General features: G+C 61.4%; 4 protein-coding genes across 10 annotated transcripts; 2 read left to right on the plus strand and 2 right to left on the minus strand.

Annotated features, from left to right (window-relative positions):
* The first annotated feature begins 491 nt into the window (after window positions 1-491).
* LOC116799452 (PH and SEC7 domain-containing protein 4-like) lies at window positions 492-9,621 on the plus strand. Of its 5 annotated transcripts, XM_032712611.1 has the most exons (14): window positions 2,757-2,866; window positions 2,960-3,088; window positions 5,088-5,225; window positions 5,309-5,389; window positions 5,755-5,867; window positions 6,251-6,309; window positions 6,702-6,791; window positions 6,896-6,939; window positions 7,009-7,148; window positions 7,634-7,904; window positions 8,006-8,150; window positions 8,435-8,578; window positions 9,086-9,334; window positions 9,441-9,519. In XM_032712611.1, the coding sequence occupies exons 2-13, from the start codon at window positions 3,036-3,038 to the stop codon at window positions 9,332-9,334; spliced, it is 1,527 nt and encodes a 508-aa protein (XP_032568502.1). In that variant the 5' UTR covers window positions 2,757-2,866; window positions 2,960-3,035; the 3' UTR covers window positions 9,441-9,519. The 5 variants fall into 5 exon arrangements, with proteins under 5 accessions (XP_032568498.1, XP_032568499.1, XP_032568497.1 ...); XM_032712610.1 differs by having other exon boundaries at window positions 9,086-9,621; XM_032712607.1 differs by lacking the exons at window positions 5,088-5,225; window positions 6,896-6,939; window positions 7,009-7,148; ... (3 more) ...; window positions 9,086-9,334; window positions 9,441-9,519 and having other exon boundaries at window positions 492-2,866.
* Window positions 9,622-10,043: 422 nt separating this feature from the next.
* Window positions 10,044-16,965, minus strand: STARD7 (StAR related lipid transfer domain containing 7). Of its 3 annotated transcripts, none has more exons than XM_032712614.1 (8): window positions 16,838-16,965; window positions 13,386-13,558; window positions 13,097-13,146; window positions 12,603-12,713; window positions 12,438-12,520; window positions 12,096-12,195; window positions 11,367-11,451; window positions 10,044-10,891 (listed from the first exon to the last, which is right to left on the minus strand). In XM_032712614.1, the coding sequence occupies exons 1-8, from the start codon at window positions 16,900-16,902 to the stop codon at window positions 10,752-10,754; spliced, it is 807 nt and encodes a 268-aa protein (XP_032568505.1). In that variant the 5' UTR covers window positions 16,903-16,965; the 3' UTR covers window positions 10,044-10,751. The 3 variants fall into 3 exon arrangements, with proteins under 3 accessions (XP_032568505.1, XP_032568504.1, XP_032568503.1); XM_032712613.1 differs by lacking the exon at window positions 16,838-16,965 and adding an exon at window positions 15,087-15,689 and having other exon boundaries at window positions 12,630-12,713; XM_032712612.1 differs by lacking the exon at window positions 16,838-16,965 and adding an exon at window positions 15,087-15,659.
* An 836-nt stretch (window positions 16,966-17,801) lies between these two features.
* Window positions 17,802-21,771, minus strand: TMEM127 (transmembrane protein 127). The gene is made up of 3 exons (XM_032712546.1): window positions 20,962-21,771; window positions 20,056-20,220; window positions 17,802-19,777 (listed from the first exon to the last, which is right to left on the minus strand). The coding sequence occupies exons 1-3, from the start codon at window positions 21,197-21,199 to the stop codon at window positions 19,470-19,472; spliced, it is 711 nt and encodes a 236-aa protein (XP_032568437.1). The 5' UTR covers window positions 21,200-21,771; the 3' UTR covers window positions 17,802-19,469.
* On the plus strand, window positions 21,431-24,209 carry CIAO1 (cytosolic iron-sulfur assembly component 1). The gene is made up of 7 exons (XM_032712545.1): window positions 21,431-21,740; window positions 22,373-22,521; window positions 22,600-22,711; window positions 22,803-22,891; window positions 23,018-23,219; window positions 23,564-23,651; window positions 23,799-24,209. Exons 1-7 carry the CDS (start codon window positions 21,602-21,604, stop codon window positions 24,037-24,039), a joined length of 1,020 nt encoding a protein of 339 aa, XP_032568436.1. The 5' UTR covers window positions 21,431-21,601; the 3' UTR covers window positions 24,040-24,209.
* Window positions 24,210-24,543: the final 334 nt, after the last annotated feature.

Raw genomic sequence — 24,543 nt, forward strand, 5'->3', positions numbered from 1 at the left:
TGCCCACTCTTCCCTCTCTCCCTCACTCCCTGCCTCCCTCCCTCCCTTCCTCCCCCCTTCCCTTCCTTCCTCTTTTCTCCTTCTCCCTTCCCCCCTTCCTCCTTCCTCCTTCATCCTCTCCCTCCCCTCAACTTCCCTCCCTCTCTTCCCCCTCCTTCCTTCCTCCTCTATCCTTCCCTCCTCCCTCCTCTTCCTTATCTCTTTCCTCCCTCCCTCCCTCTCTTCTTCTCCCATCTTTCCTCCTTCATCCCTCTCTCCCATCTTTCTTCCCCCTTCCCTCCAACCCTTCCTTCCTCATTCCTCTCTTCTCCCTCCCTCTCTCATCCCTCCCTCGCTCTCTCCCTTCTCCCTCCCTTCCTCCTCAGTCCCTCCTTCCCTCCTTTCCTCCATCGTCCTGCCATCCTTCATCCCTTCCCCCTCCTCCCTCCTCTCCTTTCTTCATCCCTCTCTCCCTCCTCTCTCCTCTCCCCTTCCTCCTCTTCCCTCCTTCCCACCCCACCCCACCCCACCCCTCCCTACGTTGTAGACCCCTCACCCTCATCCTCTCTCCTCCCTCTGCCCCCAGGGCCCCCCCGCCATGGGCACGGACCCTTTGGACCCTCAGGACCCTCAGGACCCTCAGGGCAGCGCAGCCCCCCCCAGCCTGGCCGGGCAGCTGTAGGGAGGGGCCCCATGGAGGCTGCGGGGACCCCCCCGACCCCTCCCGGGGTGCTGGCGGTGCAGGACGCCATCGTCTTCTCCGGGGGGGGAGCCGAGGGGGTGACACCCCCCCTGGCACCCCCCCTGGCATCCCCCTTGACCCCCACCCTGACCTCCCCGCAGGCACCCCCCCTGACCCCTTCCCAGACCACTCTGGCACCCTCAGTAACCCCCTCCCTGACCCCCGTGACCCCCCCCCAGGCCCCCTCCCCAGCCCCCCCCCAGGCACCCAGCGCCCTCCCCGACGTGTTCTGGGCCAGCCTGGCCCGTGCCCAGCTCTGCGTGTGGGACCTGCAGGGAGCCCTCGAGGGGCAGCCCCCCCCCAGGGACCCCCTACCCCAGCACCCCTGGGACCCCCCCCACTGTGGGGACACGGCCCCTGGCACTGTCCCCCCCCAGCCTGGGGGTCCGGAGGAGAACGTGCAGAGCCTGGGGGTGGATGGGAGCAGCTTCCAGGAGCTCCAAGGCTGTGAATCCACGTTGGAGAACATCTTCCACATGTCCATGGATGGGAATGTCCCACCCAAGCCCATGGATAAGAGCAACTTCCAGGAGCTCCAAGGCCATGGATCTACATTTGAGAGCGTCTTCCACGTGTCCATAGGGGGGAACATCCCACCCAAGCCTGTGCTCATGGATGGGAGCATCTTCCAGACATCCATGGATGGGTCCATCCCACCCAATTCCATGCCCATGGATAAGAACATCCCACCCCAGTCTGTGCCCATGGATGAGGGCACTTTCCATGAGGACCAAGGCCATGGATCCACACACAGGAGCATCTCCCTCGTGCCTTCAGGTGGGACCATCTCCCCAAAATCTGTGCCCGTGGACAAGAACATCCCACCCGAGACCTTGCCCTTGGATGGGAGCGTCTTCCAGGAGGACCAAGGTTGTGGATACATTTCTGAGAGCATCTTCCACATATCCACGGGTGGGAGCATCTCCCCCAGGTCCATGGCTGTGGGTGGGAGCAGCTCCCCCACGTCCGTGCCCGCGGATCAGGGAATCTCTCAGGAACATGTGACTGTGGATGGGACCATCTCACCCAAGCCCATGGCCATGGATGAGACCAACTCGTGCACAGGCAGGAGCATCTCAGGGGAGACTGTGCCAGAGGGTGGGACCATCTCACACATGTCCATGTCCACGGATGTGCCAAAGCATGGGACCATCTCACCCAAGTCTGTGCCCATGGGTAGGACCGTCTCTCAGGAGAATGTGGATTTGACCATCTCACCCGAGTCTATGACCATGGATGGGCCCAACTTGTCCAAATCTGTGCCTCTGGATGGGACCATCTCACCCAAATCTGTGCCTGTAGATGGGACCATCTCACCCAAATCTGTGCCTGTGAATGGGACCATCTCACCCAAATCTGTGCCTGTGAATGGGACCATCTCACCCAAATCTGTGCCCGTGGATGGGACCATCTCACCCAAATCTGTGCCCGTGGATGGGACCATCTCACCCAAATCTGTGCCCGTGGATGGGACCATCTCACCCACATTCATGCCCACGGGTGGGACCATCTCTCCAGAGGATGTGCCCATGGACGCAACGATCCCATCTATGCCCATGACCATGGATAGGACCATCCCATCCAGGTTCACAACCACAGATGGGACCATCTCACCTGAATTCGTGCCCACAGATGAGACCATCCCTCAGGAGCACCTGACTGTGGATTTGACCATCTCGGCCAAGTCCGTGACCATGGATGAGACCAACCTGTCCAAGACTGTGACGATGGATGGGACCATCTTACCCAAAACTGTGCCCACGGGTGGGACCACAACCCCTGAGCCCCGAGCCCCCGAACGCAGCAAAGAGGAGAAGGGTGAGGATGATGAGGTTGATGATGACGAGGATGACGAGGATGACCATGGCAGCACCTCCCCAGAGGAAGATGCCGAGGACGAGGAGGACCTGGAGGAGGAGGAGGAACCCCAGTTCCACACCAACCCCCTGTTCCAGAGCCGGCTGGTGGCCCTTGGGGGGGCCCAGGGGGTGCCCCTTTACCGGACCCACAGCGCTGCCTTCGCCGAGGGGGGGGACACCACAGGGGGCACCGGGGCAGAACCGGGGGACCCCCAAACCCCCCCCACACCCACAGCCCTCAGGGGTCACCCCGAAGGGGACATCGGGGACATCGCCATGGAGTGGGGTGAGTGTGGGGACCCCCCATCCTTGGGGGGGCTGGTTTTGGGGGGGACACTGATGCTGATGGGGACCACCCCCCCCGTGTCTTCTCCCCCAGGACCCCCCCAACCCTCAGACCAGGCACTCTCCGACCCCCCGGAGCTGCCCCTGGGATCTGGGAGGGGGCAGCTGGAATGGGCAGAGCAGGACCCCCCTGCAGTCCCCACCCCTCTGGAGCTCAGCCCAGGTGAGGGGGACTGGGACCCCCCTACACCTCCTGAGCTCACCCCAGAGCAGGGGGGCCTGGACCCCCCCAGTCCCAGGTACCCCCCAGGAGGGGGAGATGAGGATCTGCCCCTCCCCAGGCCCCTAACCCCCCCAGAGCCACTCCTGGGAGAGGGGTCTGGGACCTCCACCAGCCCCCCAGTGCCCCCAGATTTGCCCCAAAAGGGGGGGCAACAAACCCCTCCAGCCCCTCCTGATTTGCCCCTCAAAGAGGGGCAAGAGACCCCCACAGATTTACCCCAAAAAGGGGGGTTCCAAACCACCCCAGCCCCCCCAGATATGCCACAGAAAGGGGGGTACAAGACCCTCCCCACCCCCTCCGCTTTGTCCCCAAAAGAGGGACACCAAACCCCCCCAGAACCCCCAGATTTGCCCCAGGCAGGGACACACCAGGCTCCCCCAGCCCCCCCAGATTTACCCCAAAGAAGGGGGAACCAAACCTTCCCAGACCCCCCCAGTATGCCTCAGGGAGGGGGATACGAGACCCCACCAGCCCCCCCAGATTTGCCCCAAAAAGGGAGGAATGAAATCCCCCCAGATTCCCCCAATGTGGCCCAAAAAAGAGGGGGGTACCAGACGCCCCCAGCCCCCCTAGACCTGGCCCAAGAAGGAGGGGACCAAACTACCCCAGATTTGCTCCAAAAAGGGGGGTACCAAACCCCTCCACCCCCCCCCGATTTACCCCAAAAGGAGGGGCACCAGACCCCTCCAGATGTGCCCCAGGTCGGGGGCCATCAAATGCCCTCAGCTGCCCCCAATATCCCCCCAAAAGGGGGGCACCAGACCCCTCCACCCCCCCCCGATTTGAACCAAGGAGTGGGGTTCCAGCCCCCCGCAGCCCCCCCAGATTTGCCCCCAAAAGGGGGGTTCCAGCTGCCTGTCAAATCCTTGCCCCCCACTGATTTATCCCAGGGAGGGGGACACCAGAACCCCCCCAGCCCCCTGACCCCCCTCAAACCCCCCCTCAGCCCCCTTTACCAGCCCCCCCCCCAAGTCCCCCCAGCTCGGCCCCCCCGCCCCCCTGAGAGTGATGCACAAACCCCCCCCCGGCCCCGTGACCCTCCAAAATGCCCCCCAGTGCCCCCCCAGCCCCCAACCCACCCCGTATCAGCCCCCGGGAGGGGGGTCCCAGCCCCTCTGCCCCCTGCCCTCACCGCCCCCCCCGGGACCGGGGCTTTCCAAGGGGTCCCAGGGGGGGCCCCTCCTGCCAGGACGAGGCTGTTTGTGGCTCCCGGCCCCGGGGGGGGAAGGGGCGCAGGGCCCCCCCCTCGGCCCCCCCCCTGCACACCCCGACACGGAGGAGTCGCCCCCCGAGACGGGCCTGGAGCCCCCGCCGGACCCCCCCGACAGCAGCCCCGGGTGAGGGACCCCCCCACCAGCACCGGGACCCCCAGACCTGTGTGGGACCCCCCCCTTCCTGCTGCCCCCTCAAAACTCTCTCTGACCTCCCCCAAACTCTGTCTGACCCCCCCTGGCCCCCCCATCTCTGTCCCCCCACCTGCCCCTCCCAGAGCTTCTGTGACCCCCCCTCGCCCCCATGTGTCCCCCTGGCTCCCCCAGTTCCTCCAGTCCCTCCTGTACCCCCCCATTCCTCAACACCACCCCCCCGTGCTCCCCCAGCCCCCCAGATCCTGTCTGTCCATCCTCTCAGTCCCCCATTGCCCCCCCCCATCTCCCCAAACTCCCCCAGCAACCCTGCCCCATCCAGGCAGGGATGGGGATCCCCCCAGTCCTGCCTGACTCCCCCAAACCCTCCCTGCCCTGTCCGTCTGTCCCTCAACCCCCCCATTTACGCCCCCCCAACTCCCCCCAGACCCCCCCAGACTCCCCCTCACCCCCTCGAGCCCCCCATGCCCCCCCAGTCCTCCCCTATTCCCTCCCACACCCCCTCCCCACCACCCAGGCAGGGTTTTGGGGTCCCTCCACCCCCGGCCCTGCCTGACCCCTCCTTCCCCCCCCAGATCCCCTTTAGGGGGGCCGGTGGAGCCCCCCGGGGGGGGGTCCCAACCGGGGCGGGGGGAGGCCCAACGTTTGGCCTCCCGCCTGTTCCACTTGGAGGGCGTCCGGAAATCCCAGGTGGCCTCGTTCCTCCGCAAAAAGTAAGGATTTGGGGGGTCCCCTCCTCCTTTTGGGGGTCCCCTGGGCTCCAAATCCACACCCCAAACTCGTGTGCCCCCCCCAGCAATGATTTCAGCGCGATGGTGGCCCAGGAATACCTGGAATTCTTCCAGTTCCAGGGGCAGACGCTGGACCAGGCGCTCAGGTTGGGATGGGAAGGGGCTGGGTGGGGCTTTGGGGGGGCAAAGGGACCCCCCAAAATCGATAGGGGGGTGGGAGGGATGGGGGGTTGGGGGACGTGAAGAAGGGAGATGTGGGGTGGTTTGGGGAATGGGGGGTCTGGGGGGGGGGAAGATTTTGGGTGATGAGGGATCGGGGGGGTCCAGGGAGGCAGATTTGGGGTCCAGGGGGCAGATTTGGGATCCAAGCGGGCAGAAACACACCCAAGGGGATGTGTTTTTGGGGTCCCCCATGCTGGAGATGTCCCTGGGGGAGTATTTTTGGGGTCCCCCACCCCGGTGGTGCCCCTGGGGGGTGTTTTTGGGGTCCCCCAGCCCGGGGTTCCCCCAGGTCGTTCCTGCAGGCCCTGGTGCTGTCGGGGGAGACGCAGGAGCGGGAGCGGGTCCTGGGCCACTTCTCCCGGCGCTTCCACCACTGCAACCCCGGGGCCTTCCCGTCCCCCGGTGAGACCCCAGACCCTAAACACCCCCCGGGGACCCCCTGAGCTGGTTAATGCCCCCTAACCCCCCCTGTGCCTCAGTTTCCCCACCCAGCCCCTCCCAGGGCTACAAGGTCCCCCCCAGCTGCACCTTTTGGGGTTCAGGGGGTGGGTGCCCTTACTAGGGGGGGGGTCTCCTCACACCCTCCAGCCCCCTCAAACCATCCCCACAAAGCTCCTTCACCTCCCTCTGTGCCTCAGTTTCCCCACCCACCCACACCCCCTCCCAGCCCCCCGGGGACCCCCAGCTGCACCTTTTGGGGTTCAGGGGGTGGGTCCCCTCACCTGGGGGGGTTGGGACCTCCGGGGGGGTGGTAGGACCCCCATGTGACACCCCCAACCCCCCAGACTCGGTTCACTCCCTGACCTGTGCCCTGATGCTGCTGAACACGGACCTGCACGGGCAGGTGAGCACGGGGAGGGGACTCCAAAAACCCCCAAAATCTACACCCTGCCTTTTTCAGGGGGGACTGGGGGGTATATGGGGGTGTGAGGGGAAAGGGGTTTGGGGAATGGCTTGGGGCAGATGGGGAATTTTGGGGGGTCCCGGGGGATGGATTGGGGGTTTGGTGGGTGCAGGGGGCAGATTTGGGGTGTGTTGGGATCTGAGAGGGCACATTTGAGGCATTTTGGGGGCAGATTTGAGGTTTTGGCGGCCCCAGTGGGACAGATTGGGGTTGTTTTGGACCTGGGCAGGAGGCAGATTTGCGGTCTCCCCAATTTCTGGGCTGGATTTGGGGCCCCCACCCTCCAACTGTGCCCCCCCCAGCTCGCAACACCCCCAAATTTGCCCCCCCAGCACCTGCGCCGGGCCATGACCAGCTCCGAGTTCGTGTCCAACCTCAGCGGGATGAACGACGGGCAGGACTTTCCCAGGGAGCAGCTCAAGGTATTTATTCTGGGGGGGCCCGAGGCTGGAAAAGGGGGTTCCCCCCCTGAACCCCCTCAAGCCCCCCCCCCACACCCCCTGACCCCCCCGATTTCCCCCCCCAGGCTCTTTACGGCTCCATCCGCAGCAAGAAGCTGGAGTGGGCGACGTGAGTGGGGGGAGCTTGGGGGGGATCTGGGGGCTGGGGGGGCTCCCTGTGATCCTGAACGTTCCACAGGGAGGAGGAGGAGGAGGAGGAAGAGGCCGGGGGAGGGAAGAAGATCCTCCCCCAAATCCCGGAGCTGCCAGGGGGGGCCGTGACCTTCCGCAGGGGGTGGTTGGCCAGGAAGGTCCTGGCAGAGGCTGATGGCAAGAAAAGTGAGTCTGGAGGGATTTGGGGGGCTTGGGGTACGGGGGAAGGATTTGGGGTGGGTTAGGGGGTGCAGGGAGGCAGATCTGGGGTGGTTTTGGGGCTCAGGGGAGAAGATTTGGGGAGCGTTTGGATCTGGAGGGGCAGATTTGGGGTTTTGGGGATCCAGGGGAGCAGAGCTGGGGTGTTGTAGGGTAGATTTGGGATCCGTTGGGTCAGGCTTGTGGGGGGGTAGATCTGGGGTGGTTTGGAGTTGGGGGGGGGGCATATTTGGGCTGTCTCTTCCTCTTTAGGGTCCCAAAGGGTGACTTTGGGGTGCGTTGGGATCTCTGGACGCAGCTTTCGGGGTGGGACACAGATGTGGGACCATTTGAGCTGCACTGTAAGCCAGGGGGGCCCATTTCAGGCTCTACTGCACCAGGGCAGTGGTCCCCCTGTAGGGGGGTATTTTTGGGGTGTCCTTTGTGTCCCACCCCCCATCCCGCCGTTCCAGCTCCCTGGGGCCGCCGGGGCTGGAAGCCCTTCCACGCCGTTCTCCGCGGGACCTTCCTGTTCTTCCTCAAGGCCGGGGGGGGGGCCCGGGGGGTCTCCCGACGCCCCTCGGAGCCGGGATCCCCTGGGCCCCCCCCAGAGGAGGGTGGGGGAGCCGAGGAGCCCCTGGGGGTCCATCATGCCCTGGCTGAGAGGGCCCCCAAATACACCAAGCGGCCCAACGTGTTCCGGCTGCAAACGGCCGAGCGGAGGCTGTTCCTGTTCCAGGCGCCGTGAGTGACCTGAGGGGGGAAAAAAAAAAAGGGGGTCACGGCGGGGGGTCTCTGCAGGGTGTGACAGCACTGGTGACATCACTGGTGATGTCACGATCCAGCACCCCCGAGGAGATGCTGTCCTGGATTTCCCGGATCAATCTCGTGGCTGCCCTGTTCTCCTCCCCTCCGTTCCCGGCGGCCGTGGGGTCCCAGCGACGCTTCGTGAGGCCCATCCTGCCCACGGCCCCCAGCAGGAGCCCCCCGGTGAGACCCCCAAACAGAGGTGACACCCATGGGTGCCCATCACCCCCATCTTGCCCACAGCCCCCAGCAGGAGCCTCCCAGTAAGACTCCTGGGACCCCCAAATAGGGGTGACACCCCTGGGTGCCCATCACCCCCAGCTGAAGCCCCCGAGTGAGACCCTTCCAAACCCCCTGAGTAGGAGGGTTCACCCCTGGGTGCCCAACCAGCTCCATCCTCCCCACAGCCCATGGTGAGACCCCCAAGCCCCCCGGGTGGGTGGGGGTCAGCCCTGGTCTCCCCCCAGGAGGAGCAGCTGCGGTGCCATGAGCAGTGGCTGGAGCGGGTGGGGCAGGAGCTCCTGGAGCACCAGAGGCACCTCCCCGAGGGCCGGGGCCGCGCCCGGGACCTGGACGAGTATCGGGTCAAGAAGGAATTCCTGCTGGAGGAGGTGGGTGGGGACATGGGGACACCCGAGACAGGGGGAACACAAGGACACATGAGGGACACTGGGGAGGTCCCCAGGGCAGTTTCTTATTTTAATCCTTTTCTTCTCCATGGAGGACACCAGGAACGTCCCCATGGCAATGGCTCATCTCCATCCTTATCTTCCTGGTGGTCTAGATAGCACTGTGGGACAGGGAGGGCACTGGGAACACCAGGAATGTCCCTGTGATGGTGGCTCATTCCCATCCTTATTTTTCCCATGGGATGGACACCACTATGGGACAGGGGGACCCCAGGGATGGGGGGAGACACAGGGACATGAGGACGAGTGATGTCCCCATAGTGGTGGTCCATCCCCACCCCTATTTTTCCCACGGGATGGACACTGCTATGGAACAGAGAGACCCTGGGGACAGGAGGGGACACGGGGGACAGGAGGGGACACAGGGACAGGGGTGGTGACCGGGGGGGGGGGGGGTGTGACCTGTCTGTGACCCCCTCGTCCCCCCAGCGCCGGCGCTACGAGACTTACGTGCAGGTGCTGGAGACGTGGCTGAACTCGGGTGCCCGGGACCTGGAGGGGTGGGAGGCGCAGGCATGGGGGGCCCCCCCAGACCCCCCCACTCTGACCAAGGCCCACTCGAGCCCCTCACTGGCCCCTGAACCCCCCCCGGGCCCCACCGTCCGCGTCCGGAGGAACATCTCGGAGCGAAGGACCGTGAGGAAAATCGTCCCCAAGCGCAACAAGAACCTGCTGTGACCCCCTGGGGGGACCCCAAGGGACAGGATCCCACCGGGGAGCCACCCCCAGGACCCCTCGGTACGAGGTTCTTTGGGGGGCCCCGGTACGAGGTTCCTTGGGGCCCCCCCAGTTTGAGCCACCCTGGGGGGATTCAGGACGGGGAAACTCAGGGAAAACACCCCTTTCCCCCTCCCAAAAAGGGGGCTGAGGGGGGTGTAACTCCCCCCCCCGGCCCCCCAGGCCCCCCCCTGCACCCGCTGCCTGCTGCTCTCTGTGTGCAATAAAGGTGTGTCCCACCACTGGCATTCCCAGATCCCAAAATTCCTGAGGGGAGGGTCAGGGTGGGATTTGGGAACCCCCCCCTTCCCCCCAGTGCTGCTTCATCGGGGGGGGGTGGTAGGGGTGTGAAACCCACAGCACCAACCCCCCACCCCCTCCAAAATAGCGGGAAACCTCCCCAAAATTCCATGCTGAGGAATGGGGGGGGGGGAACCCACTGGACCCCCCCCCATCCCCAGAATTCCAGTCTATGGGGAGGTGGGATCCACTGGACCCCCCCCCTTCCCCCCAGAAAAATTAGACCCACTGGAAACTCCCCCAAAATTCCAGGTGTGAGGGAGATGGTTCCCTCTCCTGAAGTTTTCCTCATTAATTATCGGTGCTAATTGGGCTGGGGGGCTGAATTTTGGGAAGGAGGGAAGGTGAAAATTGGATGCTCCAAAGGGAGTGATAAAATTAGGATAAATTTATTATAAAGTGAGAATTTAGAGTGATGATTAAAGGGGGGCCCAAACCCCCCCAAATCGGTGACTGGGAGAAGGGGGGTCATTAATTAGGAGCTAATGAAGATCCTAGATGTTTATTAAGTAGTTTTCTGCTCCTGCTGTTTTCCCAGATTCCCAAGGCCGATGGAGACCCCCCCAAACTGGGGAGGGGGCTCAGGGTGACCCAGGGCAGCACCAGTGCCCCCCAATCCCTAAAACCCCCCCAAAACTGCCTTTTTTTCCCAGTTTCACCAGTTCAAACGCCCCTTCCCAGTAATCCCAACCCCCCCTCCCAGTAATCCCAACTCCCAGTCCCAGAAATCCCAAAGGGATGAGTTCAAAGGGCTGTTTCTGGGGGGAAAACCCCCTGGAAATGGTGACGTGGAGCACCATCACCAATCCCCGTGGTGCCACTGCATCCCGAAAACATTCCAGTCTGAGCAGGGATGAGGAGTGGGGAGAACCCACTGCCAGAAGAAGTGGGAATTCCATGGGTTTTCCCTGTTGGGATGAGGAAACATCGACCAGGAGACGCAGATTCCACCACGGACACGCAGCAAGGGGAACAAATCCCTGTCCTTGAGCATCGGGAATGGGATGGGGAGGGAAAATGGGGCTGAAATCCCACAGCACAGGTCCCTGTCCGAGGCAATTCCCAGAATTCCAGCGCCTCAGGCATATTCCAGCTGGGCAGGGCCACAGGGCTCCGGGGCTGTGTCTGAGCCCTTGGAAAGGTAATCCCGGACCTCCAGCTCCATCTTCTTGGCCTTCAGGGCTGCTGAGTGCAGCTTCTCCAGGAAATCTGGCATTCCTGGGAAAAGGGGGAGGGAGAGTCCGCTGGGATCCAGGATTGCTGAGGGAAGAGGCTCCCAGTCCATCCCCTCCTCCGGCTCCATTCCCAGCTCACCTCGTTCTTCTCCCTCCTGATTTTCCCTTTCTCTCCTTGTTTTTTCTCTCCTAATTTTTCCTTTCCCTCCTGATTCTTGTCCTTCCCAATTTTTCCTTTTCCCTCCCAGTTTTTCCTTTCCCCCCAGGTTCTTCTTCTTCCCAGTTCTTCCTTTCCCTCCTGATTTTCCCTTTCCTTCACAATTTTTCTTTTCCCTCCAAACTTTTCCTTTCCCTCCTGATTCTTCCTGTCCCTCCCAATTTTTTTTTGGTCCTTCCCAATTTTTCCCGCCATAATGTCACTTTTTAAGCCTCTCCATGTATCCCCCTCCCTGCTCTGGAGCGGGAAGGGAAGGGGGCCCCTGTGGAGGGAGGATCCCGAGGGAATTCCGGGCACTCACCGCTGGAGACCATCCAGCTGACGCAGTAGCGCGGGAACACGGTCTGGGGGTTGTCACTGTAGGTGAGCAGGTAATCGAACCCATTCTGGGGGGACAAACATTCCTGGGATCCCCAGCCCATCTCAAACCCCCGCTGGAGCCGCTCCCACCTGCCCCAAGGAATTCCCTGTGGAGCTGCTCATATCCCACAGGAAAAGCTGCTGGAGCCTCTGAGAGCATTGACAGAAGACCCAAGGAAATCCCACCAGGAGGGAATTTGGGAGGAGGGGGTGGCATTCCCTGAGTATTCCAAGCTCTATCCATGCTCTGGATGGCCTGGAAATAACCCACAGGCCTTTTTCCAAGAGGATTTAGTGCTTGGAATGAGACTTGGGAAGCTCATGGCTTCGTAAAGGGAGCTCTGAAAGGGAGTGTTTGGCTCCCTCAAGAGCACCAAATTCCTGAAGGAAAAGTCCCAGGATAGTGAGATAGAGCTGCAAATCCTTCCCAAGCCACACATGGATATGCTTTCCTTGCCTTTGGAAAAATAACCCACCCTCCTCCCATAAATCATGGAATGGCCTGGGCTGGAAGAGACCTTAAAGATCATCAAATCCAACCCCTAAGGCTGGACTTTCCCAATGTTTGGATTATGGCCCAGCTCCCAGGGCAGGAGAAGGAGCAGCTCCCTCTGGAGCAGCAGGAGGATCCTCCCCATGCCAGGTTTTCCGCCCCCTTTCCCAGATTTACCTCATCAAAGGTTTTGTGGGGTCGGATCACCATCTGGGACTCGTAGGTCCTCACCCGGACGTACTCGGGATCCTCGGGAACGCTGGGATGCTCCACAGCCCTGGGAGGAGGAGGAGGAGCATCCCAAGGTGAGCTCAGGGTGCCAATTACACCCAGAATCCACCAGTTTTTTGGAGATACGGGGTAAAAAACCGACATTTTTCCCCCCAAAACAGTTGTTTTATTTCCCAAATGAATCTCGGCGGGATCGATGGGGGTCAGTAAAGTCAATTAAGTTTATACCCAGCTCCCCGTGAATCTTTAGGAATGGGAATGGTGGGAATTCCCTCCAGGAACACCCACCTCGACACCAGCACCATCAGGTTGTTCTCCTTGTCCACGTTGTAGCGCCGGACGTAGACGTAATCCCGGGAATACATGGGATACTGCAGGAAGGGCCCCGGGATTGGGATCAGCCCCCGCTCCCGGCCCTGCCCAGGGCAGATCCTGGGATGGGCGGGGACTCACCGGGAAGTGGGTGACCCAGTGAATCACCTCGGAGCCCGTGGCCACGTCCCGCTCGATCACATCCAGTTTGATCACCAGGGAATCCCATTTCTTCCGATATTCCGTGTCCAGCTGGGAAGGGAGAGAAGCCAAGTCAGTGGAAATTCCAGCAGAGGGGGATGAAGGGAGGGAAATATCCCTTTTTTTTTTTTCTTTGTCTCCTGTGGGAACATTCAGTGTCATGGGCAGGCAGGGAATTATTAATATCCTGGAATAGTCTGGAAGTTGGGAGAGAGGAACTTGGGATCAGGAATCCACTGGGATCCTGCAGCCCAGTCCTTCACTTCCAGCAGCAAAACGCACCTGGAGAACAGGATAATCCACTGGGATCGACTCTGGATCGTGCAAATGGTACAAAGGGAAGGGAATATCCCCAGTTCCCCCATCCCATCCTCTGGAAGAGGCTCCTGGAGCTCCATCCCACCCCCTGAAGTGATTCCAAAGGTGCTGCTCACCTGGACATTGAAGAACTGCCTAGGAGTCACATCCGTGTAGGATCCAAACACTGGAAAACAGAGCCTGGAATGAGAACTCCTGATCCCAGGAAAGGATTGGCAATGAGCAACTCCTGATCCCAGGGCAGGGTTAGGAGGGAAAGGGGAGTTTTAAGGCCCTCTGGAAGAATAAAGTGGGATGGAGCAGCAGGGATGGGTGTAAAGGATGGTAATTCCTGTTTTTCCTGAGGACAGGGATGAGTGAGGCCCAATCCAAGGGGACCTGGGCCATGGAAAAGCCCATGGATACCTCGGTACTGGTACAGGTGGGATCCCTGGATTGGCCTCCGCCACAGCCTGAAGTGCTTCTTGTCCATGATGAGCTCCCAGGGCTGCTCCCGCTCCGAGGGCTGGAATTCCATGGGGCCACTGCCCTGGGCCAGGCTGGAAAGGTTCTCCATGTGCTTCATCTCCTGCGCGGAGCTGCCGGAACAAATCCCACCAGGAGTCAGGAATGGGCCCCTTGGAGCGTCCGGGAGCCCCCCGGGCATGGAAAACACCCCAGGACTCAGGGAGAGGGGCAGGGAACTGAGTTTGGGTGTGGGAATAGCATGGAAATCCCAGGGTTTGGGGTGGGAAGAGCTGCCTGGGCTTGAAAATCCCATTTTTTGGGGAAATCCCATTTCTTCATGTGGAAAAAGCTGGGCTTGGAAATTCCTTTTTTTTTTTTTTATTTTTGTATGGGAAGAGCTGCCTGGGAATGGAAAACGTGTCCTCTCATCCCTCTTCTCACTTTTCCCCTGCTGGAACTCCAGTTTTTGGAAATACCAGCCTTTCTCTAAGGGAAAATAACCCTCAGGGGTTGCAGAACAGGATTTGTTTTCCTGGCTGGATCAAAGCTGAGCAGGATGGAATGGGATGGGAGATGGATTTAAGGAAAAGCAGGATTTGGAGGCACCAAAATTCCCTGTGGAGCTGCTCACATCCCAGATGTGAGATGCTGCAAATCCTTCCCAAGCCATGCAGAGGATTGGGATTTGGGGGGAAAAGGAAGCAGGGATGGGGTTCCTGCTGTTCCAGGGGGTGGGAGAGGGGGAAGAAGGGAATCTCCAACAGCAGCTGGAGCAAGAAATGAGAGTCACACGAGGAAAGGAGCTGGAAAAGCCCTGGATCAACCCCCAGTTTCAGCCTCCTCAGCCAACAGAAACTGGAGCTGGATTTGGATCCCAATTCCCAAAAATCCAGCGGAAAAAAGCCTGGAAACCTCCCCCCCACCGGGATAATCCCTCTGAATACGGCCTAAGACCCCAGAAACAGCCCTGGAGAGGGAAGGCTGTTTCATCAACCCCCAAAGCCCCTGGGAATGCCAAGGAAGGAGGGAGGAGGATCCCAGGGTGCTTCCAGAGGCACTAATTAATGCAGGTAATTAATGAACAGAGCTGGAATTAACAACCTTGGACCGGCCGAGCTCGTGTTCCCATTCCTTGGAACCACTCCCTTCCCAGATCTCCAGGCAGATCCCAAAGCTCCACAGCATCGACTGGATCCACAAGCCTGTCTTCTGCAGGTATTCCCTTTGGGATTGAGGCTCCTCCACAACACCAACCCCTCCATCCTGCCCTTCCCATCCTGGGATGAGCCATTCCAGCCCCAGCCCTGTCCATCCATGGGATCAGCAGCATTCCCAACCACCAGGTGAGCCACTGGACATGGGATCCAGGGACAGGGAGCTGAGAATGATCCCCAGGGGGGTGGGATGGGATCCAACTGGGACAAGGAGCAAAGTGCTCCTGCTTCTCCAAATCCATCCTGCCCGGCCAGGAAAACCACAACCACGGGATTTATCCCTTTGGAATGAGGCTGTGCCCGCCCTGCTCCCCTCCCAGTCCAAGATTCCTGGCTCCCTGAGGAGTGGACACGGAACTGGAGCATCCCAAAGCCCAGCCCCCCAAACCTGCTCCTGTCATTCCCAAATCCCATGAATTACTGAATTAGGGATGTGGTTCCCGACCTCGGCAGTGGCTCCATCCGGCACAGCCCAATGCCAGGAGCCTCCAGAGCAAGGACAAGGGGACACCAAGGGGACACTGGAGCCGCTTCCCTGGCCCCTGTCCAGCTCCACGTGTCCAAGTGGGACACGTGTGATCCCCCCATGGCACCTTCCAGCCAGGAATTCTACTTTTCCCAAGGAAAAACAAGCCTTTCCTGAAGTGAAATGAGCAGGAAGGAAAATTGGGAGTCGACTGAAACCCCGGGAGGTGACTCAGCCCATGAGGAAAAAGGGATTCACTGCATGGATTTCACCTGTTCATGGATTCCTAGGATCATTTTAGGGCCTGTGTGAGGCTCATTCCCACCTGTCCAGCCAAAAATGCTGGATGTGGAAGAGGGGAGGGAAATTCCTGCCTGCCAAGAGCTCCCAGAATTCCAGCCAAGATCCCACTGGGGGCTTTGCTGCTCCCAGAATTAGGCTGAAGATGGAGAGGAAATAAATGGAATGAAGAGAAAGGAAAAATGAAGAGGAAGAATCCCAGGGAACATTCCTGTGCCTGGGAAAAGGCTCAGGAAGAGGATTTGGAATCCTCAAATCCAGTTGAGGAGGCTCAAGGCCTGACCTTGAGCAAGGAAATCCTGCCTGGTTTTAATCCCAGGACTAAACCCAGCCCTGCTGAGCCACTGGAAAACTCCACAGGGTTTATCCCCAATCCCAAAGGCTCCTTTTCGGGGAATGAAATTGGGATTTGGGGCTTTTTCCCAGCTGGGAATCTCCCTAAAATCTCCAGGGGTGCCAGGAAAGGGGGGGGGGATTCCTCATTAACTTCAGGGTTAATTCAGCCTTAAATGAGGTGCTTCTCAAACTCTGGGTGATGAATCCCTGTGGGATGAGGAACCTGGAGGTGGAATTTCAGATCCCAAGAATCCCATAAAGGGTTAATTACCCCCTGCTGAGTCATGGGGTAATTAAGGGAATTAATCCCTAAGGAAGCCTCAAGATTCCAAGGACACTCCAAGAGCTGCTGGTGGGGGGGAGGCCCTTCTACCTCCATCCCGTGGGATTTGGGTGCCTCACCCCCCACTTTGGGCACAGGGATGGGTTTGGAGGGTCCCCAGAAATGGAGTGGGGAACCCCTTTTTCCATGGGGAGAATTCCCAATGACACCACCCCCAGGCAGCATCTCAAAGTTTGGGGGGGTGGAGGGGACACCCCAACAACCCCCTCAGGAATTTTGGGGAGGGATTTGGGGGGACAGAGGGGTACCCCGAGATCAGAATTGGGGCACTCCAAGGTCCGAACTGGGAGATACCCCAGAGGGAGAGGATTTAGGGAACAGTGCCCCCCAAGCACCCCAAAAAAGGAAGTGGGCACCTTCCAGGGCAAATTTTGGCAGGGCACCCCCAAATTTAGGGGGGCACCCCCAGATCAACACAGGATGGGCACTCCCATCCCAGGAAATCGGGGGGAATCCTGAGGATTTGGGGGTACCCAGGATCTAAGGAAGGGGAGAGGGTGCTGGGGGACCTGGAGGCCCTAGTGGAGGCGGGGGGGTGTCCCGGTCCTGGGTGTCCCACGGTGGGGGTATCCCGGGGACTTGGGGGTCCCGTTCCCAGTGTCCCAACCCCCGGGCCCCGTTCCCGAGGGTGCCCCATTCCCAATGTCCCCGTTCCCGGTGACCCCTTCCCGGGGGTGTCCCATTCCTCATCCCCGGTGTCCCGGTGCCCCGTTCCCCATATCCCGTTCCCGGTGTCTCCCCGCTCACGCACCGCCGCAGCTCCTCCTCCTCGATGCGCCGCCCGTCCCACACGAACACCCCGGCGAGCGCGGCCATCAGGCGCCCGGGGCCGGCGAGGGCGGGGCGGCCGCGGAGCGCTCCCCGCCACCACCCCCCCCAGCCCGATCCTGATCCTGATGATCCTCCTCCTCCTCCTCCTCCTCCTCCCTCCGCCGCCGTCCCCTCCCCGTGCCCGCGGGGCCAGGCCCGCCGCGCCCGCCGCGCCCCGTGCACCGTCACGCAGCTGCACTGGCGGGCCAACAGCGCGGCGGGGGCGGCCCGGGGGGCCCCTGCAGGGGTCCCTGCGGGGGTCTCTGCTCGGGGGGTCCCGGGGGTCCCTCCGCGGGGGCTCCGCGCGGCGCGGGCGCCGAGCGCCCTCCACATGCCGCCGGAACGGCCCGTCGCCCCCGGGGCAACGTCATCGCCCCGCGCCGCACAACCCATTGGCTGCGACCGCACCACCCCCCACGCTCATTGGGCCGTGTGGGACGGGCGGCCACGCCCACCGGGGGGGCAAGAGCGAGCGCGGAGGCGGAGCTTGTGGGAGGTGAGTTGGGGATGGGGCGGGGCTTGTAGAAGGGACACGCCCCCCGCGGGGCGGGAGGGGAACTGGGGGGCAAGGGAGATTTTGGGGGGTAATGGGGGGGTAAGGGGGCTATTGGGGAGTAAGGGGGATTTGGGGGAGTTATGGGATGGGCAAGGGGGATTTGGGGGGGGAATGGAGGATTACAGGATTATAGCAATGGGTGGGTATTGGGGGCCAGCGGGAAGGGGTCAGGGGGGTCCGGGGGGGGGGCAATGAGGCTGGGGCAAGGTGAGGTTTGGGGGTCAATGGGGGGTTATGGGCGGCAGGGCTGGCCCCTGGTCCCTGCCCAGAAGGGCCCAGTCCAGGATGTTTTGCGGGGACAGCACAAGGCCCCCCTTCCCCAGCCCAAAGCACAAGCTCCACACACGGCTCTTTGCACCCCTTTATTCCCCCTGGAGCCCCAAATCCCGCGGCTCCCACATCCCAACATTTTCAAACCCCAACCTTCCCCCCTTTCCCCCGAGCCCTGCAGGAAACAACATCATGTCCCATTTTGGGGTCTTTTTTTTACCCAAATTCAGAACGTTTAAGCTCAGACTATTTACACCCAACCCCCCTCTTGCATATCCGGGGAATCCCAAAGCCTTTCCCAGCTGCGGGATGTTCCCTTTGGGAGCCCCTGACCCCCCATTCCCAGGATCCCCCCGAAGGGGTTTTAGTGTTGATTTGGCTCCTCGGAGCCTCCCAGGGCTCGGGAAGGGCTTTTCCCAGGATGAGTTTTCCGGATTCCGGATTCCACCCGGGAGAGCGACCGAGGCTCTTGCATAGCCAGGGGCAGGGAGGGGAAAGGGATGGGGTGGGGGGGCAAGAAAGCAGGAAAACGGGGATAAAAGCGTTGGGGGGACGGTGGAGAACCTAAAACAAGCCATTTTCCAGGCCTAAAGCTTCTTCCTGGAGCCAGCCTGGGGCTTTCCTGGATCGTCTTTCAGGTCCTTCCAAGCCAAACCATTCCATGATTCCCTGGTGGGATTTTCGGTGCTGGTCGATGAATCCCATGGGTTTTTTCCTTATTATTTGCCTTAAACAGCCCCAAAATCTGCTGGATTCCTCCTCCGGGATGGGAAATGCTGGATCTGCTTCTCCTGGTGCTCCAGCACCATCCAGGGAAAGTGTCTGCTCCTGGATGGAGCATCCCAGGGATTGAGGAGGGAAAAGGGGGCAAGGAACCAAGAGCAGGAGGGAAAAACACAGAATTTGGGAGGAAAAAGCAGGAGGAGAGTGGAGGCGGCGTGGAGGGATTTGCATAAAAGCTCCAGGATTTTTCCAGCGTGGGCTCCTGCTTCCCAGGAGCTGTGGCTGGGCCAAAGTCTGGGGTTATTTTGGCTAAAAATCTCAAAATTTTGCTGGCAGGAGCCAGATGATCCCAAAAACCCCCAGAGTTTTCCTCCCCGTGCTGTGCCAGAGGCCCCAAAACTGTCCCAGTCCTTCCCAGAGCCTGGAATAAAGTGCAGAATGTCCGTGTAGTGGGAAGAGAGGCGCAGGGAGAGCCGGGAGTGGGGAATTTCCACCTCCTGCCGTGCAGGATGAGCCATCCCTGCCCTGGGAATGTGGTGGGAGCTTCCCTGATATAAATATATATAAATATATATAAATATATCCACTCGTGTCCAGGTCTTGGGGGCCTTGGAGGAGGAGGGAATGAGCTCTGATGTGGGAATGTGGATCCCACATCCCTCATTCCAAGAACTGTGGACCCCACATCCCCTATTCCAAGAAGAACTGTGGATCCCAAACCTCTCATTCCCAGGAGAATTGTGGATCCCTCGTTCCCAGGAGGACTGTGGATCCCTCATTCCCAGGGGAACCATGGATCCTTCATTCCCAGGATTGCGGATCCCTTATTCCCAGGGGAACCATGGATGCCCCATTCCCAGGAGGAGCCATGTGGGGGGAACGAGGCCGAGTCCAAACGTCGCCGCGGAGCCACAAACCCAAGGCCGGGAATCAAACGCCGCCAATCCGCCCCAAAAACCTCTTGTGGAGAGCCCCGGGAGCCGCAGGAGGTGGGAGCGGGGCCGGAGGGACATTCCAGGCGGGATCAGGGGGTGTAGGCCGGCGGAGGCTGGAACTGGTTGATCACCTCGTACTCGGCCGGATAGGGCTCGTTCTCCTCCATCTCCGAGAGCAGCTCCAGCGCCTGCTCCTCCTCCTCCGTGGGATAATGCCGGAGCAGGTTGGCGGCCGTGGCCAGGATCGAGGCCCCCCCCGCCCCCGCCACCAGGTAGAAGCTGACGGCGAAGGTGACGTAGACCTGGGAGCCGTGGTACTTCTTGTGCTGCTGCTGCTGCGCCAGGATCAGCTCCGACGCCCAGTAGCAGAACCCGATGACGGTGGCACATTGCAGGACTGGGAGGGACAAGGAAAATAGGGACAAATGGGAGAAAAATCAGTCACAGGGTGGTTTGGGATGAACAGGGATGTGGGCAAGGGCAGAGCTCGGGGTGAAATGTGGTGACAAACACCCAAAACCCAGCCAGAAATCTACCAAAAATGTGAGGCTTTCCCTGCAGGAATTCCCAGTTGGAATTCCCTGGCTGTACCTGTGAGGATTCCCTGCAGGAATTCCCAGCTGGAATTCCCTGGCTGCACCTGTGAGGATTTTTCTGCAGAATTCCCGGCCGTACCTGTCAGGATGTGGGCGAAGGCGTAGCGCCGGGTGATCTTCAGCGCCGGGTGTTTGGGGCCGAACACGTCGAGCAGAAAGGCCGAGAGGCTGCACAGGATTCCCAGGAAGCAGAAGGCAGCAATGACCCGGAGCAGCAGCACTGTCTGTGGGTTCATGCAATAATCTGGGAGAGAGGGACGGAGGTGAGCACCCAAAAAATCCTCTTTTCCACCCAAATTTCCCCCTGCTCCAATCCCACCCGGATCCTTGAGGATTAAAACCAGAACCCCCCAGATTCCACAAGGTCCATGAAAGGGAAAGGGGCTGTAACACCGCCACTCCCCCACACCATCACAAATTTTAATAAATTCATCCAAATATTCATTTAAATATCATGTTAATTACTGCTAATGAGCATGTGCCAGTGTGAGACATGCTGGGAATGAGTCTTCAGTTCCATCCGTGCCTGAGGGGGGTGAGTAATGCTGGAAAAATAGGTGGGAAGGGGCCTCTCCAAGGGCCACAGTTAACCAAAAGCAGGAAAACAGACATGGTGTGCAGCTGCCCGTGGAGTTATATCCATAGAATTATACCCCCTTCCAACCCAAACCATTCCAGGATTTTATATTTGGGGCTAAATTTGTACAGTGGGGCCATGGGTGTTGGTGGAAGGGAACGGGAGGACTTGGAGGGGGATGTAAGGGGGTCAGAGAGAGATGGAAAGGGATGGAGGGGGTGGAGAGGGATGGAAGGGGGACAGAGGGGTTGAAAGGAGAGGGGAGGGGAGGGGATGGAGGAGAATGGAAGGTGAGATGGAGAGGGGACAGAGAGGGATGGAAGAAGGATGGAAGCAGGACAGAATGGGGTGAAGAGGATGGCAGGGGCCGGAGGATTGAAGGGATGGAAGGGGCCAAAGGGGTCTCACCTCGGAGCAGCTCGGGGTTCACATAGCCCAGCACATCGGCCACCCCCAGCTCCTGGCGGGCGCAGGTGCCGCCGTGGATGCGGAGCCAGGCGGGCTCAGCCAGGGCGGTGCAGAGCGCGGTGATGGACAGAGCCCCGGGCAGCGCCGACGCCAAGCTCCGCTCCGGCTGCTTCGGCAGCCCCGCCGCGCCCCGCCGCCGCCTCCCGCCCGGCCCCGCCGGCCCGCCCGGCGCGTACATCGCGGCGGGCACCGGCACCGGGGGCACCGCCGACACCGGCACCGGCAGCACCGGCACTGGGGCCGCGGGCACCGGGGACACCGGGAACAGGACCCCCGACCCCTGCTCTCGACCCCCGGCAGTGGCTCCGGGACACTCGCCGCGTCCGGCAGCGGCTCCGGCCCCACGACAGCGGCTCCGCGTCCCCGATACTGGACCCGGGCCCCTGACACCGGCCCTGGATCACCCGACACCGGCCCGGGGTCCTCGCAGCAGCCCCGGACCCCCCGATACCGGCTCGGCCCCTCGGCAGCGGCTCCGGACGCCCCGTTCCCGTCTCCCGTTCCCGGTTCCCGGCCCTGCCCGTTCCCGTCCCCGCCCCAGTTCCGGCGCGGCCGTTTCCGTTTCCGCGCTGTCCCCGCGATGCCTGAAGCGCTGTCGCTGCTGTGCCGGGTCCCCGCGCACCCCGAGTCCCGCTGCTGGGCCCTGGCCTGGAGCCCCGGCGGGGCCCTGCTCGCGTCCTGCGGGGGAGACCGCGCCGTGCGCGTGTGGGGACGGGCGGGTACGGGGCAACGGGCCGGGCGGGACCGGGCCGGTGTGGGGGAGAGCGGAGCGTGCGGGGCTGGCAGGGGGAGGAAGGACCGGGGCTGGGCGGGAACGGGGGACCGGGCGGGTGCGGGGTGTGCGGGGCTGTGCGGGTGCGGGGGGACCGGGCCGTGCGGGGCTCTGCGGGTGCGGAGGAGCAGCGGGGGGGGAAAGGGGGGGCTGTGAGGAGGGGACGGGATTACGGGCTCGCTGTGGGCGTGGCTTTACTGGGGGCGGAGTTAAAGGGTTTGGATGGGTTGTCGTTGCGGGGCTACCTCGCGGATGTGGGCGGAGCTGTGGTGTGGGGCGGGGTTAGCGGTTCATGTGGGCGGGGTTATCAGTTTATGTGGGCGTGGCTTGTTCGGGGGCGTGTCCCGTGTTCGGGTGGTCCCATCCTGGGCTGGGTGAGGCTGGGGGTGACTGGGGGGGGGCTGGGGTGGCAGGGGCGTGGCCTGTGCCCATGGGGTCCCGTCCCACCCCTGCAGGCTCTGTCTGGACCTGCCAGGCAGTGCTGGGTATGGCTAGGGTGTGGTCGGGGCAGTGCTGGGTGTGGATCTGGGTGTGGCCGGAGCGTGTCCCGTGTCCATGGACCCTATCCCACCCCCCCAGGCTCCAGCTGGACATGCCGAGCGGTGCTGGGAGACGGGCACCAGCGCACCGTGCGCAGGGTCGCCTGGTCCCCCTGTGGCTCCTACTTGGCTTCTGCCAGCTTCGATGGCACCACCTGTGTCTGGAAGCGGCAGGAGGATGGATTTGAGGTGAGACCACCCCCCCAGCATCCCCCCAGCCCCCCTGGGGCCCTCTAACCCGTCCCAGCCTTTACTGTCCCCCTGCAGTGTGTGGCCACCCTCGAGGGGCACGAGAATGAGGTGAAGTCAGTGGCCTGGGCACCCTCGGGGTCCCTGTTGGCCACGTGCAGCCGAGACAAGAGTGTCTGGGTGTGGGAAGGTGAGGAGGGGCTGGGGGGGGCTGGGAAGGACTGGGGGAAGGTGTTCAGGGGCTCAGCCAGACCCCCCCTGACCACTCTGTCCCCTCACAGTGGATGAGGAGGAGGAATATGAGTGTGTGAGTGTCCTCAATGCCCACACACAGGACGTGAAACATGTGGTATGGCACCCGAGCCAGGAGGTGAGAGAGGGACCTCCCAGAGTCCCCCCCGGTCCCATCCTGTCTCCCCCCACCCCCTTCCAGCCCCTCCTGTGGTCCCATCCAGAGCGATTTAGGGTCACTTTGCCCCCCCACCTGCCTCCCCAGCTCCTGGCCTCTGCCAGCTACGATGACACGGTTCGTCTGTACCGGGAGGAGGAGGACGACTGGGTGTGCTGTGCCACCCTGGAGGGACACGACTCCACCGTCTGGGCCGTGGCCTTTGACAAGGAGGGGGAGCGTCTGGCGTCTGTCAGCGACGACAGGACCCTCCGGGTGTGGCGCCGGTACCACCCCGGCAACCAGGAAGGTGAGGGGAGGTGGGGGGGAGAGCTGTGGGGAGGGGAAAGGGGGAGAGAAAAGAGGAAGAGGGAAAAGAAGACAGAGAGGGGAAAGGGAGGAGAAAGAGGGGAAAAGAGGGGAAAGGAGAGGAGAAGAGGTAAAGGAGGAAAAGAAAGAGGGTCAAAAGAGAGAAGGAGAGGAAGAGGGAAGGCAGAGGGAAGGGAGAAAGAGAGCATAAGGAAAGGAAATGAGGGAAAGGGGAGGAGAGGGAAAGGGGAGGAAGAGGGAGAAGGAAAGGAGAGAGAGAGGGAAAAGAGAGGGAAAGAGAAAAAGGGGAGGGAAAAGGAACTGAGCTCTCTCACCTCCCTCCAGGCGTGGCCTGCAGTGGCACCGATCCCACCTGGAAGTGTGTGTGCACCCTCTCAGGGTATCACAGCAGGACCATCTACGACGTGTCCTGGTGAGGGGCAGGTATTGGGGGCACCCCAAAACAGGGCCCTGTCCCCTCCTGGTGACACCCACGACCCCTCCAGGTGCCACCTCACTGGGGCCCTGTCCCTTCCAGATGCCACCTCCCCAGGTCCCATCCCCTCTGTGTGTCCCCCAGGTGCCACCTGACAGGTGCCCTGGCCACAGCCTGTGGTGACGACGCCATCCGGGTGTTCGAGGAGAGCCCCACGTCGGAGGAGGCCCAGCCCACCTTCAGCCTCACCGCCCACGTGCCCCGGGCACACTCCCAGGACGTCAACGGGGTGGCCTGGAACCCCAAGGAGCCAGGACTCCTGGCGTCCTGCAGCGATGACGGGGACATTGCCTTCTGGAAGTACCAGCGCCCCGAGGGCTGCTGAGGGGACAGACCCCCTTGTGTGCCCCCCTGAGCCCACCCTGGCCTGCTCCTCCTTCTCACCTGTGGGAGGCCAGGACAGCTGTGCCAGACTCTGGTTGGATCCAGGATCTGCAGCAGGACTTTCTCCCCTCTCTTCATCCCCCACACCCAATAAATCCATGAGCTCCTGGCCTCTGGCTCTTCCTTCCCCAAGTGGTTTGGGGGTTACAGTTCTTGGGTTGATGGTTGGACTTCATCCTAAAGTCTCTTCCAACCTTCAGGATTCCATGATCACACACCTGGGATCTTCCTTTCACACTCCTGGAACCCTCAGAGTGACACAAGAGGGTGTGGGTGCTCCCTGGACATGGATGAGGTGGCACGAGGGGACAGGACCACCCCAGGGGAAGCACTGAGGTGTTGGGATCATCATAGTTTTCCCAGAAATGTCCTAATTAGTGCTGCTAATGAGCTTGTTGAGCCTCAGGGTGAAGGCAGAGCTCAGTGAGTCAGGAGTCACACTTTT

The sequence above is a fragment of the Chiroxiphia lanceolata genome, chromosome 28 (genome assembly GCF_009829145.1).
Source record: "Chiroxiphia lanceolata isolate bChiLan1 chromosome 28, bChiLan1.pri, whole genome shotgun sequence".
Taxonomy (NCBI): domain Eukaryota; kingdom Metazoa; phylum Chordata; class Aves; order Passeriformes; family Pipridae; genus Chiroxiphia; species Chiroxiphia lanceolata.